Below are 14,619 nucleotides of genomic sequence, written 5' to 3'. Positions count from 1 at the left end.
TCGTACCCCTTGATGGCTAGATTAATGAGGTCAACCACTAATTTTCGTTCACCAACCCAAATCTCATAATTCCTATATACCTCATTCGCAAGCAAGATTTGATTACCCGTAGGTGTTCTTACCTCTAAGTCATAAGGTAACCTTTCAACTTTCGAATCAATTCCAAACATAAATGCAGGATTAACAAAAGAGTGAGTAGCACCGGGGTCTATCAAAATTCTAGCTAATCGGTGAAAAATAGGGATTGTATCTTCTACCACCTTTGTTGGTTCAGGCACGGTTGTTTGATCCAGCGAGTATACTCTAGCCGGTACCCTCGACCTGGCCCTTCCAGCATTAGTCGGCTTTGGGTTTGACCTGGCAGTCGACTGGGTGTCACTGATCAGCGGGCAATTGGCTATCTGGTGATCCACACATCCGCATCTCAGACACTTTCGAGTCTTTCTCCAGCACTCATCCTCGATGTGGTTCGGTTTCCCACAATACGCACACGTTACCCGGGGAGTGGAGGTTTGGCCTCCATGGGGAAAACCTCTACCTTGGCCTTTACCACCTTGGCCTCCCCTCTGGGTACCCCCTCTCGGAGTACTTCCCCTAGATGTGCTCGAAAACCGTCCACCTCCAGCCCCACGACCGGATTTAGCAGGTGGCATGCTCCATTCGCCTCGCATTGACCCTTGGGCTCCACTAGGTGCCCCTCTCCACTTAGCATGAAAATTTCTCACTTGTGCCCTAACAGTCTCTATTCTTAGGGCCTTCTCTAGAACCTCCGTGAATGTATTAATTTTGACTGCCGCTAAAGTTTCTTGTAACTCCACATTCAGCCCTTGCACAAGTCTTTGTACGTTTCTCTGCTCCGTAGCTATCAGTTCGGGAGCAAATTTAGACAATTTTGTAAACTGAGTCTCATACTCAGTTACACTCAACATTCCCTGACGGAGTTTAATGAAATCGTCCTCTCGCTTCTCTTGGACGATAGGAGGAAGATATTTCTCGTTGAAATCCGGTACAAAGTTTAGCCAAATCCATGCAGTTCTCTCTCTCTCTCCCACTTGGCCCTCACTACATTCCACCAGGCCCTAACTGGCCCCTCGAACTGGAATACAGCAAATTGAACCTGCCTCTCCTCTGTATAGTTTAAGGCAGCAAAAATATTTATCATGGCCTCCAGCCATTTCTCAGCCTCATACGGGTCTAGCCCTCCTAAAAACTTGGGTGGGGAGAACTTTTGGAATCTTTCCAAGGCTCTATCCTGCCCCATATCGGGGTCCTTAGGTTGATTTACAGGGGTTTGACCCTGTTGTTCCACCAATCGAGCTAAAATGTTAGTCATCTGTTGGATGGCAGTTGCCACTTGATCTCCTCCTGCAGCCTGGGGTTCAGGCTGTGGCTCAACCGCTGCCTCCCTCTCCTCTCTCGGTTCTGGCACCGGTTCCTGTGCTTGTTCACCCTCACGGCCTCGCCTAGAACCGCGTTCTCGGTTAGCTTTCTTGGTCCGACTTCTTTTATCTTCCATGTTTTGAGAGTTAACCAACTATAAACATATAAACAGGGTAAGATATGGCTCATTTATCATGTTGCAACAAGGTAATTAGAGGCAAATAAACACGTAAGAAACAAGTACTTTATATACATAATAAACAAGTCATATATATATGTCAACCACGGCAAGTTAGAGGCTATAACAGCCAAGGAATATAGAACAAAAGAAACCCTATTTACATCCACCAAGACATATCAAGGTCAAAAACAAAAGGGAACGTGTCGTCCTACTATGTTCCTAACTGTCCCACAAAAGAAACCCCCTCAGCTCTAACAAGTGGTTCGGCTAGACGCCGACCCAACAGACTCCAGCGATGCACTCGGCTCCTCCTCCGGGTCCTCCTCAGGATCCTCCTCTAGATCCTCCCCAGGAGCATCGGGAGCGCCAGGAGCTACAGGTGCTTGGCCCTCTCCGGCCAAGTCCTGGAGCACATCGTCCACTAAAGCCTCACACTCGGTCAGAATATGGCCAGTCCGATCTCGAATGACCGCAACTACTCGCACGAGACGTCCGGAAGTCGCCTGGGCCTGCTCGCGGAAGGCGTCCGTCCGCTGCTGCTCCTCCAGCACCGAGGCCTCCAGCTCTCGGACCCAAGCTCCCTGATCTCGGAGAGTAGCTCAGAAACGCTCAATCTCCGTCTGGCACCTACGATTGAATCGTCTCCGCTCGTCGTCCGCCGCGAGCACTACCCGATCAGGGTAGGAGTAGGTCTTCCAGCAGTCGCAGCGTCGGATCTTGCGCGCTGGGGACCATCGCTGCACTGGCCCACCGGGGCCCTCCTGATATGAAATCACACGGCAAACAGGCCCCTCCAAATGCGGCTCGTCAATAGGAGTGTCCGTAGGCGCATCAGTAGGTACCCCAGTCGGTATATCAGTAGGCGCAGGCTAGGATGACCCAACAACCCCAGAGGCGTCAGTACCCGCCATAACCTAGATTTGCAAATAACATTGCAAAGGTAATTTCACAACACGTAAAAAAAAACAAGGCCAAAGGCTAAACTCAAGAATAAAACCCTAGCCTATCATGTCAAGTACACAATCTATCCAGATCAATTCACAACCTAGGCTCTGATACCACCTGTGACGACCCCACCTCCCCCTAAGGCGTACTAAAGGGTTCGGCGGATCGCCTGCCCAGCTCTCGCCAGGACTCACTCACTATGGAACTCGAATCATGTACACACATCCATGAACCGTAAATAACATCCACAATTCAAGCTTATAATTTACATTGATACAAATCAAGGTACCAAGTCTCAATATACCAAACAAGTTCAAAACGTATACAATCCAAGTACAAAATGTTTCATTCGAGAAATAGCGCGAATACAAGCCCAAAAGTCAAAGATAAAAAACAAAAGGCTACACTAGTCTTTTCAAGTCTCACGCCTCGCTCGTACCCCTGTAAGGAAAACAAAACTAACGGGATGATCCAAAGCTCAGTGAAGTTCCAGATATCAAATTGGCCAGCAACCAAGTGATAGCAAAATAATAGTGAAACAGCGAGCAAACAAGTTAAATCCGAGAAATAGCATTTGAGCTAGTCTAGCAACATCGAGTTCACATTCACATGTAAGGATACAGTAATTCAAGTCTCGACTCCATTCCAGCTTGATCAATCGGTAGTTGACCCTCCGTCAACTTTCAAGTAATAATTAGTCCAAACAAAACTCCACTACACGCCCGTCTCCATCCACCGTTCAACCCCCTTTCCCGGGCCCGCACGCCACACGAAACATGGGTGGTAATACTAGAGTATACCATTTAGTCAAGGAGATAGCACTCCACTTGACATTACTAGTGACCCAGGGTTTGTTATCTAATCGACCAGGCCCTTGCCGGTTCGACTCGATTAACTAGTCACAGGGTTTCTGGAATTCCAGGCAGGATATATCTCAAGTACATGTGAAGTAAGTAAAGTGTAATCAATAGCAAGAACAAGTCATATTAGGGCAAGTGCGATAAAGTACACCCTTGCCCTATCATTCATTTTCATGTAATCATACAAGTCAAGTAAAGAACACATGTATCAAGTACAATCGGATATTTGGAAGCACTCGCCAAAGTATAGTGCTTCAAGTATTCACGTTCAATTATACTCCAGGCTTGGAGTCCAGATCTGCGATAAAAATTCAGTTTGAGAACTTTGAAACACGAGTAGGATTCGAAACTTAAACGTTCCGTTCATTAAGAATTGACCAATTGAAATTCATTTGGAATACATTTGTGAAACACTTGCTCGCTTTTCAAATTCATAAGGTTTTGTAGCATATATACTTGAAAATAACACTTGAGTTGGAAGTACAAGGAAATACAAGTTTACATTGGTCATTATGTCTTTTCCTCAATGGTACAAGTTCGGTTAGGTTTTAATGTATAACCCTCGATTCAAGAGAGCCAAAATCCTAAATGGCTCAAGTACTATTCATCTCAACTCGACCCAAGTTGCAAATGTATCTTTATAGTTCTCGAACGTAAATTTGGGCAGCATGCCCTTTGTGTTTACCTAATTTCCAGCCATTTAGGTTTCAATCCTTACTCAATCCAGTCCAACGTCATCCATAACATAATTTCAGTTCATTAGCCATTCCATAGGCTCAAAACAACATAAGAACAAAAATCAAAGTGATAACAAGTGCGGAAAGGCAATCCAGCAAAAGACAGATTTGCCGGGTTTTTACGGAACGGCTACATCCGAAGCTACACTTGTCAGATTGAGGCGCAACTTATACCAATTCGAAGCTAAGACAAAAGCCTACAGTTTTCATGAAGAGCACTTAGTCAAATTTTCAGTGTAACCTGATCAGTTTCCCAACTCACATAACCTGGTTTCAACTATTCGGCTAATCAACTGCACTGCACTCAAATGACCATATCTCAGTCTACCGAGGTCCGTTTAAGACGTTCTTGGCGAAGTTACAAATCTAAGATAGGGCACTAAAATTTTTATGTTTTAACAAATGACTAAATCTGAATGGATTATAGTGAATAAACTCAACCAAAAAGACTAAACTGTCCACGCGGAACTTTGGAAAGTGACCCAGATCAGCAAGGGTATTTTCATCTTTTCACAAGCTGTGTTGCTTCGATTGAGCTGAACTTTTGTAGGCAGCTATAAAATACCATTTTCTACAACTTTCATGTTTTAACCTAAGGCCAATTCGGCCTCTAACATGGAGCAACAAAACTGGCCAGAAAGAGGGGAAATTTTCCAGAAATCTGGAATTTGTTGATTTCAATGCAACCTTTCTTGATTTCTTACTTCCAACACTACCAAAGCCCCTTATATAATCTTATATACAACATATATTAATCACACATCAAGTTTGGCAGCAATTCCCCCAAACCCTAACTCATATGTCCACAAGAAAAACAACCCTCAAGACATGCTAACAACCGTTATTCATCACAAACTTGAGTTACTATGGTAATTTGCACAAGATTGAAAGTAAGAATTAAAAAAATCATCATCCTTACCTTGATTAGTATCCACCAAGTGAAGCCCTAGCTTTCCCTTTCAAAATCTCACCAACACTTCACTAACTAAACACTCAAAGGTGAGTTTAATCGGTTTATTTTCTTTGTTTCCTCCCTTGGTTGCTAGATTCAAGAAGAAATGAAGAAGTTTTTCTCTTGTTCTTTCCCTCTCTCTCTCTCTCTCGGCTCTTCAGCAGAAAAATGAAGGAGTATGGAGCAATTTTGGGGATAAGAAGGTTGGACAATTGTCTTGGTCAATGACCCCTAATGGTGTGACACTTGTCACATCCCTTACCAAGTAAAATTTTCTTTTCCTCTCTTGTATTTTCAGCCTTTAATTTCGGTCAAACTTAGCTGGAAATTAGGAGATATTTTGCTCAAATATTAATGAGATTGTATGGTAAGAAAGTGGTGGTCAAGTGGTGCGTTCAATCGGTAGTGCGCGGGACCTGCCGGTTCGCGCCGTTTTTGTTAAAAACACACGTACTAGGGTTTTTACTTCCTATTCACCAATCTTATCTCATTGCTCCTAATCATATTTTATTTCTCACTTAAAAGTCACTTTTAATCACCAAATTTGATTCTTGCTCAGTATCGAAAATTCATCCGGCGAGAAAAATCGCGAAAACCCTAATTTGCTCCGATCTTGAAACCGAAGAGTGAAACCCTACTTTTTAGGTTTATTTACACTTATTGTGGAAGGATTGGGTAGGAGGCCTTGAATAAATATTAATTTCAAATAAAAGGTATTTTTGAGGAAAAATATAAGAAATTTGCGAGTCCTCACAATTCATCTAACTTGGTTTCTAGTGGTAGCTTGCCTTTCTTATATTCCCATTTCGTTTTCTTTTCCATTCATTCTTTCTTTCTAACTAGAAGACTAGACTGGATGACTAAGAAGATTACAAGCCAAAGAAGTGGAGAAGAAAGGGGAGAGTGGCTGGCCCACGTTGCATCAGGTGTGATTAGTTAGGTTGAATGACAAGAGGTTGGTCTTGGGCTCAGTGGTGGGTCAGTGAAATTATAATTTTACCCTTATTGTTCCCCAAATTTTACAAATTCTATTATAAAGGATCTTTCTTTTGAATGCCCTGTGAGTGTAAAATAGATTCCACCGTCCTTGTACAAGCTTGACAAAGAACAATTTTCTACTCTTTTTTTTTATTAAGACGCTTGTTGGAAATTTGTTCGTACAAGAAGTGGACGAACGTCCATGTATTGCCCGTCAAATTTTGGAGATATTTGCATTATGATTGTTGGTATTTGTGCTTCCATTGCTATTTTGGTTTTTGCTCATTTCTTCTTGGTTTGTTGTACTGCAGAAGAATAGGGCAGGTATCTCTCCTCCATCTTCTTCTTTGTAGGCTTTTCTTCCTCTTGATCATCTGCATCTTCCTTCCCTGCCTTTCTTTTTCTTTTTCTTTTTCTTTTGTGAATATTGATTGAACAAACAAGATTGCTTCCACCTATTATTCTATGGATCTTAATCTTGTTGGGAACTTTCATATTAAGGTATGCTTCAACTACTCTACACTTTGCATGGATGAAACCAATAAAAAGCAAATGAAGTTCAAAGGAGTTAGTTAAGGTGAAATTTTCCTTTTTTTTCTCCATGTTGTGCCCAATTTCCATTTTTTTCTTTCTTAGCTATACATGAAAATTATTTTTTTGTCTTGACAGCTGCCACTGAGATGAAAAGGGGAAATTGTTTATCTTTGTTCGTACCTTTTGATGATTACAAAACAAGTGGATAAAACTATGTTTTTCAAGTTTGTTTTTTGTCAGAAAATGGAGCAAAACAGGTTCAAAGGCCAAGCATCTGCTAAAACATTTGTCGGACGCACAAATACATCCTATCGGCCGTCCGATAACCGTTGAGTATCTTCGAACGCGCAAAGAACCTATCCTCGGACGTCCGAAGCTGATAAGTCAGCACTTCTAGGATCTCTAACCTTGATCGGACGCACAAATACATCCCATCGGCCGTCCGATAATCGTTGAGTATCTTGGGACGAGCAAAGAACCTATCCTCGGATGTCCGAACCTGATAAGTCAGCACTTCTAAGATCTTTAACCTCGATCGGACGCACAATACCTGAGCACCGGATGTCCGACAATCGTTGCAACACTTCGGATGGCAAGCATTAGAAGCACCGGACGTCCGAAAGAATTAATGAAGGATTCCAAGTTTTACATCATATGGTCGGACGCATATTCTGATGTTGCCGGACGTCCTAAAGATTTCAAAAAAATTTCTTGAACTCACTACCTACGTTCGAACGCACAAAATCAGCCTACCGGACGTCCGATACTACTAACGGCTAGTTGATTCTTTAGCTGCCTTGTGTCCGTTAGTAGCATTAATTGAAGATATTTTTTGTCTATTATAAATAGGATAAAAGTCAACCACCAAAATCAATTGATACACATTAAGTCTACATTAGATCTTGAGTGATTCAAGCATAAGAATACTCCAAAAAGAAGATTTGTACTCTTAGTTCTGTGATCTTCATTTAGCTTTCCAAGTGTGATTCAATTTCTTCAATAGTGTAGCTTTGTGAGGGTTATTCGAGTGATTGTAAAACTTTCTTACTTGATCAAGTGTATCTTGAGGCAAGGAGGAAGTGATCCTTCCCGTGTACACAAGAGATTGGTTGTATGTTGAATCAACTTGAAGGAGCTTACAATATAAAGGGATATTCAAACTCTAGTCGAGTTTGAGATTTGGTTTGCTATTGCATCTTCTTATTCACTGTTTTACAACATTAACTGTTTATCTCTTCTGCTCTAAATTACTTCCGCTTTATCATAAATTGTTCCTTGGTCTGGTACTTTAGAAAAAGAGGGCTAGTTCAGAAAAAAAGTGATTTGTATTTTGGCTAGCTTTTAAATCACCTAATTCACCCCCCTCTTAGGTTGTATTCAATCCTTACAATTGGTATCAAAGCTTGGTCTCCTTGAGATTAAGCTCAATCGGCTTAGGAGTAAATATGACAACCAACAATGCCATGTTTTTTAGGGACAATCAGTAACTAGACCTCCTATGTTCAATGGTTCAAACTATGTGAGTTGGAAGGAAAGGATGATTATTTTCTTACAATCTATTGATATTGAGCTATGGTTATAAGTGATTTGATCCCTAATGATAGTTTTACACATACGGGGAGGGAGTATGCGGAGGAGCTTATCAGTCTCTCAACGACATATGTTTTAGACTGATAAGGAAAATTAGGGTTCGCCAAAGTGGGCAGCCAGGCCATGGCGGCACTCCAGCAGCCGGCATGGGCCGTAGGGGATGCTTTGAGGAGTTTTGCGGCGGTGGTAGCGGATAACGGCAGTGAGGAGGGGTTTAATCCAGGGACGGTATCGACGTTTAGAGGGGAGCCGGCCCTCAGAATCGCGAAAAAGGATATCATGCAATTGGCTCTTCCATTCCAGCACGCACTTGTAGGTCGATTCTCGTACAGCAGGCCACCGATGGAGACGGTGCGGAAGTTCTTTCTGTCGTTGGATTTGAAGAGGGAGTGTGCAGTCGCCTTGTTAGATTCGAATCACGTTCTCATCAGACCAACACTGGAGGAGGATTACACTAGACTCTTTGTCCGCCGTACGTGGTTCATAAAGAGTTCGCCTATGACTCTTTCGAAGTGGTCGTTGGATTTCAAAGCCAATAAAGAGATCTCAATTGCGCCGGTCTGGGTCAGTTTTCCTGGCTTACCCATACTGTTTTTCGACAGGCAAGTACTGAATAAATTGGCCTCAGTGTTGGGTCGTCTGTTGAAGGTCGATGCAGCAACGGGGGATCTGCGGCGGCCCTCGGTAGCCCGGGTGCTGGTTGAGATGGATGTTACCCAGACGCCTGTGACGCGGATCTGGATAGGGGAGGAAGAGTATGGTTTCTGGCAGAATGTTGAATATGAAAACTGGCCAGAGTTTTGTCATTTCTGTGAACGGTTTGGCCACGATCAGCAGCTATGTTTCAAGAATAACCCAGCGCTGAAACCTAATAAAAATTCGCAACCGTAGCAGACACTCCCTCGGCCCACATGGATTCCGCGGCAGGGGGAAAATGTGCGACGGGATATGCAGCAGTCGACGATAGCTGGAGAGCGGGCGGAGTTGAAGGGGGCTGAGGCATTGGTTTTGGATCAGGGGCAGCCTGAGGGGTGGGAGGATAAAGGGAAAAGTCTGGCAGAGAAGGACCCACCGATGCGGCAGGCGCGGGATGGGGACTCGGCAGGAAGTGCAGTGGCAGTGGCGGAAGGGGGTGGGCAAGAGCAGGAGGGGGAGAGCGAGGCATCTATGGGTGCTGATGAAGAGAGGAAGACAGATACGAGGGGTATAATGGCGTTGGTGCTGGCACAGGCAGGGGGTAAGGGGGTTGTCCAGGAGAAAGCGGTGGAGCCGGTACAGCTACGGAACTCATTTGGGATCCTCAATAGGGTGAGTGACGAGCTCGATAGATGGCCAGCTTGTATTCTGAGGAGGGCTAGATCGCTCAGTCCAGTCCGTGGAGATTCAGCAAGTGAGTTGCGGCACCAGGACCTACGGGACATGCAGGAGGTGTTGACACAGCGGTTGGGGCATTCGCGCAGGATGGAGCCGAATTGGAGGGAATCCGCAGAGGTTAAAGTGACAGAGGAGCAGAGGTTGCCACACTTGGATATCGTGGGAGAGGCGGCACGTATGGTCAGGCACCCACGGTCAAGCATAAGGGTAGGGGAAACTCGCAGTAGGTATGCCCTTCGTTCTAATGCTAATGCTCGGAATGATTAATTTTCTAGTCTGGAATATACGGGGTGCGTCTAAGATGGATTCACTCTGGTATTTAAAAAAATTAAAAGTAGACTATAACGTGAAACTTTTGGTTTTGTTGGAGCCTATGTCGGAGGAAGGCCGCCTAGAGTATGTCAAAAGAGTGGTTGGTTTCCCATCAGCAATTTCCCTGGTGGAGGGTAAGATTTGGGTTCTTTGGGATCCTATTCTCAACATCACCTTTAGCACGCTAGCAGAGCAGTTAGTGGATATGGAGATCAGTTTTCCAGTTGGGTCGTTCTTCTTCTCCGCGGTCTATGCCCGATGTACTGGGGTGGCTAGACGTCCGCTCTGGAGTGCTATGGAGAGGTTGGCGTCTTCGAGACAAGGATCCTGGATGGTGGCTGGGGATTTCAATATCATCACGGAGGCGTCAGAAAGGCTTGGGGTGCAGCACCGAACGCACGTCATATGGAGGATTTCAATCAGACGCTCTTTAATTATGGCCTTACTATGGTAGAATTCGAAGGACCTAAGTACACCTGGACGAATGGGACGATATGGCAGAGATTGGATCGAGTGGTGATTAACCAAGAATGGGCTGAGATGTGTTCAGTGACACGAGTGTTGCACCTGTCCAGGGGACGGTCAGATCATACGCCTTTACTGATCAAGTGTGGTTCAGGAAGGCAGGGTAAATCGGCCTTCAGGTATCTCAATGTGTGGCCCCGTCACAGGTCCTTTCTTGGGGTTGTTCAAGAGGTATGGGGAGGGGGAGGCCCTTCACGTACGATGTGAAAATTTTATCAAAAACTGTTGGGGGTGAAGAGCAAGCTGAGGGTATGGAACAAGGAGGTTTTCAGGAATATAGAGACCCGGGTGGCGGAGCTCGAGAGGGATATGCGGACTGCCGAAATGCAGTATGATACGGGGAGAATTGTGGCAGCGAAGATTGTTTATCATGAGGCTCGGGCGGCATATATGAAGCAGTTGGCTGTAGAGTGTGGGTTTTGGCGTCAAAAGTCGAGGATAAAATGGATTCAGGAGGGGGATGCGAACACGGCCTTCTTCCATTCTGTGGTTCGGCAAAGGCGGGCTTCGAATTACATTTCTGGGATTCGGAGTGCAACGGGGCAGTGGCTGTCTGAGGCTGAGGACATTAAGAGTTCGGCAGCAGCATTCTTCCAAGCGTTATTCAGTTCGGATAGGAATACTGATTGGCAGCTAGTATTGCCTTTCGCTCTCCCACAGGTGTCTCAGGGGGATAATGAGAGTATGCTGGCCCTGCCAACAACGGATGAGGTGCGAGAAGTGGTGTTCTCGATCAGTCCAGATAGTGCCCCTGGTCCAGACGGCTTTGGGTCAGACTTTTACCAGGCGTGCTGGGAGATAGTTAAGGATAGTTTAGTGGCTGCTATCCATGATTATTTTAGAGGGGGTGGCTGCCAAAAGGAGTAACCAGTACATTGATTGTGTTGATACCCAAAATTCAGGGGGCTACTCGATGGCAGGAATTCCGGCTAATCAGCCTATGTAATGTAAGCTCCAAGATAATATCTAAATTAGTGTCCAATAGGCTGAATCAGCTCCTACCCCAACTGATCTCTCCTTGGCAGTCTGGCTTCGTTCCGGGCAGTCAAATAATGGATAACATTCTCCTGGCGCAAGAACATGCCAAAGAATTGGACCGTCGCTTGGAGGTTCCGAACCTCTTGTTAATGCTTGATATGGAGAAGACATATGATAGAGTGGAGTGGTCCTTTCTCTTGTTCATGCTTAGATCGTTTGGCTTCCAAGAACCTGCAGTTGATCTGATCTTCCGTTTGGTCGCCAATAATTGGTTCTCAATGCTAGTTAATGGGGAGCTGGCTGGATTCTTCAAGTCAACGAGAGGGGTCAGACAAGGAGATCCAATCTCTCCAGGACTCTTTGTACTAGTTGCGGAATTTTTTGGCAAAGGGCTCTATTCCCTGTTTCAGCATGGTAGACACAGGTTTTTTCAGGCGGGCGGAATTAAGATTCCATATCTGGCATTCGCCGATGATGTCATTATTTTTACCAGGCTTGCACAGGAGACATTAGAAGCGATTAGTGACTTCTTCAAACGGTACCAACAGTATTCAGGACAGAAGATTAATGTGGCAAAGAGTGGTTTTGTGTGCTCCTCTTGGGTGTCGGAGACGCAGGTGGAGCTGGTGGCTAGCATTCTGGGCTTTCAGAGGCAATTTTTCCCGCTGGTTTATCTTGGTGTCCCCATTTCCCGAGGTCGATGTTCCTCTATTGCCTTCGATGGGATTCTTGCAAGAGTGAGGGCACAGATCTTCCACTGGAGTGGGAAGTTGTTGTCCATGGGGGGAAAATTAATTCTTATAAAACATGTCTTGAATTCCATGCCGCTCTATCTGCTACAGGTGCTTAAACTCCCCAAGGCAGTGTTTGTTGCACTGGGAAGACTATTCAACTCCTTCTTATGGGATAAATCCAGGGACGATATACGAACGCATTGGGCGTCCTGGGAGAAGCTGTGTTTTCCCACGGAGGAAGGTGGGTTAGGGGTTAGGTTGCTGGAGGACATGGTCAAAGCCTTCTCGTATAAACTGTGGTGGAGGCTACGTCAAAGGGGTTCCTTGTGGTCGGATTTTATGTACTCCAAGTATATTGGGGACCAGCACCCGTTGCAAGTTGAGGTAACAAGGCCGACTGGTACATGGAAGCGATTGCTAGGTATACGGGAGGTGGCGGAGGAGCAGATTTCATGGAATCTCGGCCCGGGAATGGTGGATTTCTGGTTGGACACGTGGTGCGAGCTGGGCCCTTTTTTTGGTTCCGGCGGAGAGCGACAGACCACATTTTTTGGTAGCGGAATTCCTTGATAGGGAAGGATGGAACAGGGGCAGACTTCTCCACTGGCTCCCGGCCAATCTGGTGGATTCGATAGTGGAGATTCCTTTCGACCTTGAGGGGCAGGATCATATTCTGTGGGCGAAATCGGCGACAGGGCAGTTTTCCTTAACTTCGGCTTGGGAGCTGTGCCGGCAACGTCGGGCCGCATTGGCGCTGCCTCAACTGGTTTGGAATAAGGGTACACCGATAAAAATTTCACTTTTTGCTTGGAGGCTGTTGAACAACTTTGTGCCCTTAGACTCGGTGATGCGACGACGTGGCCTGCCCTTGGTATCCAGGTGCTCCTGCTGTCTACAAGAGGCGGAATCATTGCCACATCTTTTCGTTAATGGACCAATAGCGAGTGAGGTTTGGGGACATTTTGCCAGTAAGTTTGGTATTCTTCACTGCCCTCCTGATGATATTCAGCTTGTGTGGAGGATGTGGGCCACTTCGTTGACTCACATCCCTGCTCATCATATTCGGTGTGTCCTACCGTTAGTGGTTACATGGTTCATATGGCGGGGACGAAATAAGGCAAGGTTCGAAGGGCAGGAATTTTCGGCTAGGGAGGTCATCGTGGAAGTTGGCAACTTCTTGCACGACCTGGGAAGAGCAAATAGGCTGGATAAGGCACAGTTTCGGGGTGACCGGGATTGCGAGTGGGCACGGTTAGCATCAAGTACGGCCCGTAAACGGCGACCAGTGGTGGTAACTTGGGCAACGCCTCCGCCCCGGCAATACAAGCTAAACACGGATGCTAGTGTGGTCAACGGGAAGGCTAGTGGAGGAGGAGTGCTACAGGACTCACATGGTAGAGTTATTTTTGCATTCTATAAGGAGTTTGGGGACAAAGGAGTACTGCATGCTGAGGCTTTGGCCGTATTAGAGGGGCTTTTAATGTGTGCGACCAAGCGGTTACGAGGGATTCTAGTGGAGGTGGACTCGGCGGTACTTGTGTCCTTAGTTAAATCATCGGTACTGGGAGGTTGGCTGTATTACAGTGTGCTACGGCGGATTCGTCGCCTGTTGGATCAGGTTGCTGTGTCGTTTAGGCATATATTTCGGGAGGCAAATGGGGTTGCGGATAGGTTAGCTGCTTTGCAAGGTTGTCCAAGTAAGGTTTTTGATTCCCCGCAGCTCCTACCAAGGGAGGTTCGGGGTTGTATTGCTATGGATGCCGCTCAAGTCCCGTCTTTTAGATTAGTGCTTGAGTAAGGGTTAGGAATCTCCAAATCTCTTGTAACTGTTTTTGGAATAAATAAAGGTTTTTTAGAAAAAAATCCCTAATGATAAATAGCAAACTTTAGTATTTTTCTTTAAAAAAGAAATATTGAGCTATGGTTTATTGTTAATGAAGGTCCGTTTGATGCCTCTACTATTGATGCAAATACAAACAGGCCGAGACCAAAAATAAAAAGGGAACTAACTGCTGAAAATAGAACTCATCTGACTCTGAATGCCAAGGCGATAAATGTACTGTATAGTGCTTTAGACTCAAACGAATCTGTTAGATTCAAGGGATGCAAATCTGCAAAAGAAATTTGGGATAAATTTTGAGAAATACACGAATGAAGTGAAAATGTGAGAGAACAGAAGAAGTCCATTCTGGTCACGAAGTATGAATCCTTTAAGATGGAAGCTCACGAAAACATCGACAAGATGTATTGCAGATTCAATGATCTTATTAAGGATCTAGAAGTTATTGGGAAAAATTACTCTCTAGGTGAGAAAAACAGAAAAATTCTGAATGCTCTATCAAAGGATTGGGAGAGCAAAGTAACTGTCATTGAGGAAGCCAAAGATCTGAACACTTTATCTATTGAATCTCTTATAAATTCACTAATCTCTTATGAGCTAAAACTCAAATCTAAGGTGCAGGAAGAAGAAGACATAAGAGTTAGAAAGAGCATTGCTCTGAAGACTTCACAAGAAGATGATACAATCTCTCTGGATGGA

At 45.1% G+C, this 14,619-nt stretch overlaps 2 protein-coding genes across 2 annotated transcripts; both read left to right on the top strand.

The window, feature by feature from the left end:
* Positions 1–8,280: 8,280 nt before the first annotated feature.
* On the top strand, positions 8,281–9,048 carry LOC113724514 (uncharacterized). Its single transcript, XM_027247406.2, has one exon. It carries the CDS (start codon positions 8,281–8,283, stop codon positions 9,046–9,048), a length of 768 nt encoding a protein of 255 aa, XP_027103207.2.
* Positions 9,049–9,904: 856 nt separating this feature from the next.
* On the top strand, positions 9,905–11,235 carry LOC113724512 (uncharacterized). Its single transcript, XM_072077097.1, has 3 exons — positions 9,905–10,225; positions 10,345–10,539; positions 10,606–11,235. The coding sequence occupies exons 1-3, from the start codon at positions 9,905–9,907 to the stop codon at positions 11,233–11,235; spliced, it is 1,146 nt and encodes a 381-aa protein (XP_071933198.1).
* The last annotated feature ends 3,384 nt before the right edge of the window (positions 11,236–14,619 follow it).

This window comes from Coffea arabica, chromosome 2c (genome assembly GCF_036785885.1).
Source record: "Coffea arabica cultivar ET-39 chromosome 2c, Coffea Arabica ET-39 HiFi, whole genome shotgun sequence".
Lineage (NCBI taxonomy): Eukaryota > Viridiplantae > Streptophyta > Magnoliopsida > Gentianales > Rubiaceae > Coffea > Coffea arabica.
This window is presented reverse-complemented; position numbering and strand designations above follow the sequence as displayed.

Coding starts and splice junctions, on each gene's coding strand:
- LOC113724514 (XM_027247406.2), top strand. CDS start 8,281: ATGGCGGCACTCCAGCAGCCGGCATGGGCCGTAGGGGATGCTTTGAGG.
- LOC113724512 (XM_072077097.1), top strand. CDS start 9,905: ATGTCGGAGGAAGGCCGCCTAGAGTATGTCAAAAGAGTGGTTGGTTTC. Junction 10,226..10,344: donor AGGCGTCAGAAAGGCTTGGG/GTGCAGCACCGA, acceptor ACGATATGGCAG/AGATTGGATCGAGTGGTGAT. Junction 10,540..10,605: donor TTCTTGGGGTTGTTCAAGAG/GTATGGGGAGGG, acceptor TTGGGGGTGAAG/AGCAAGCTGAGGGTATGGAA.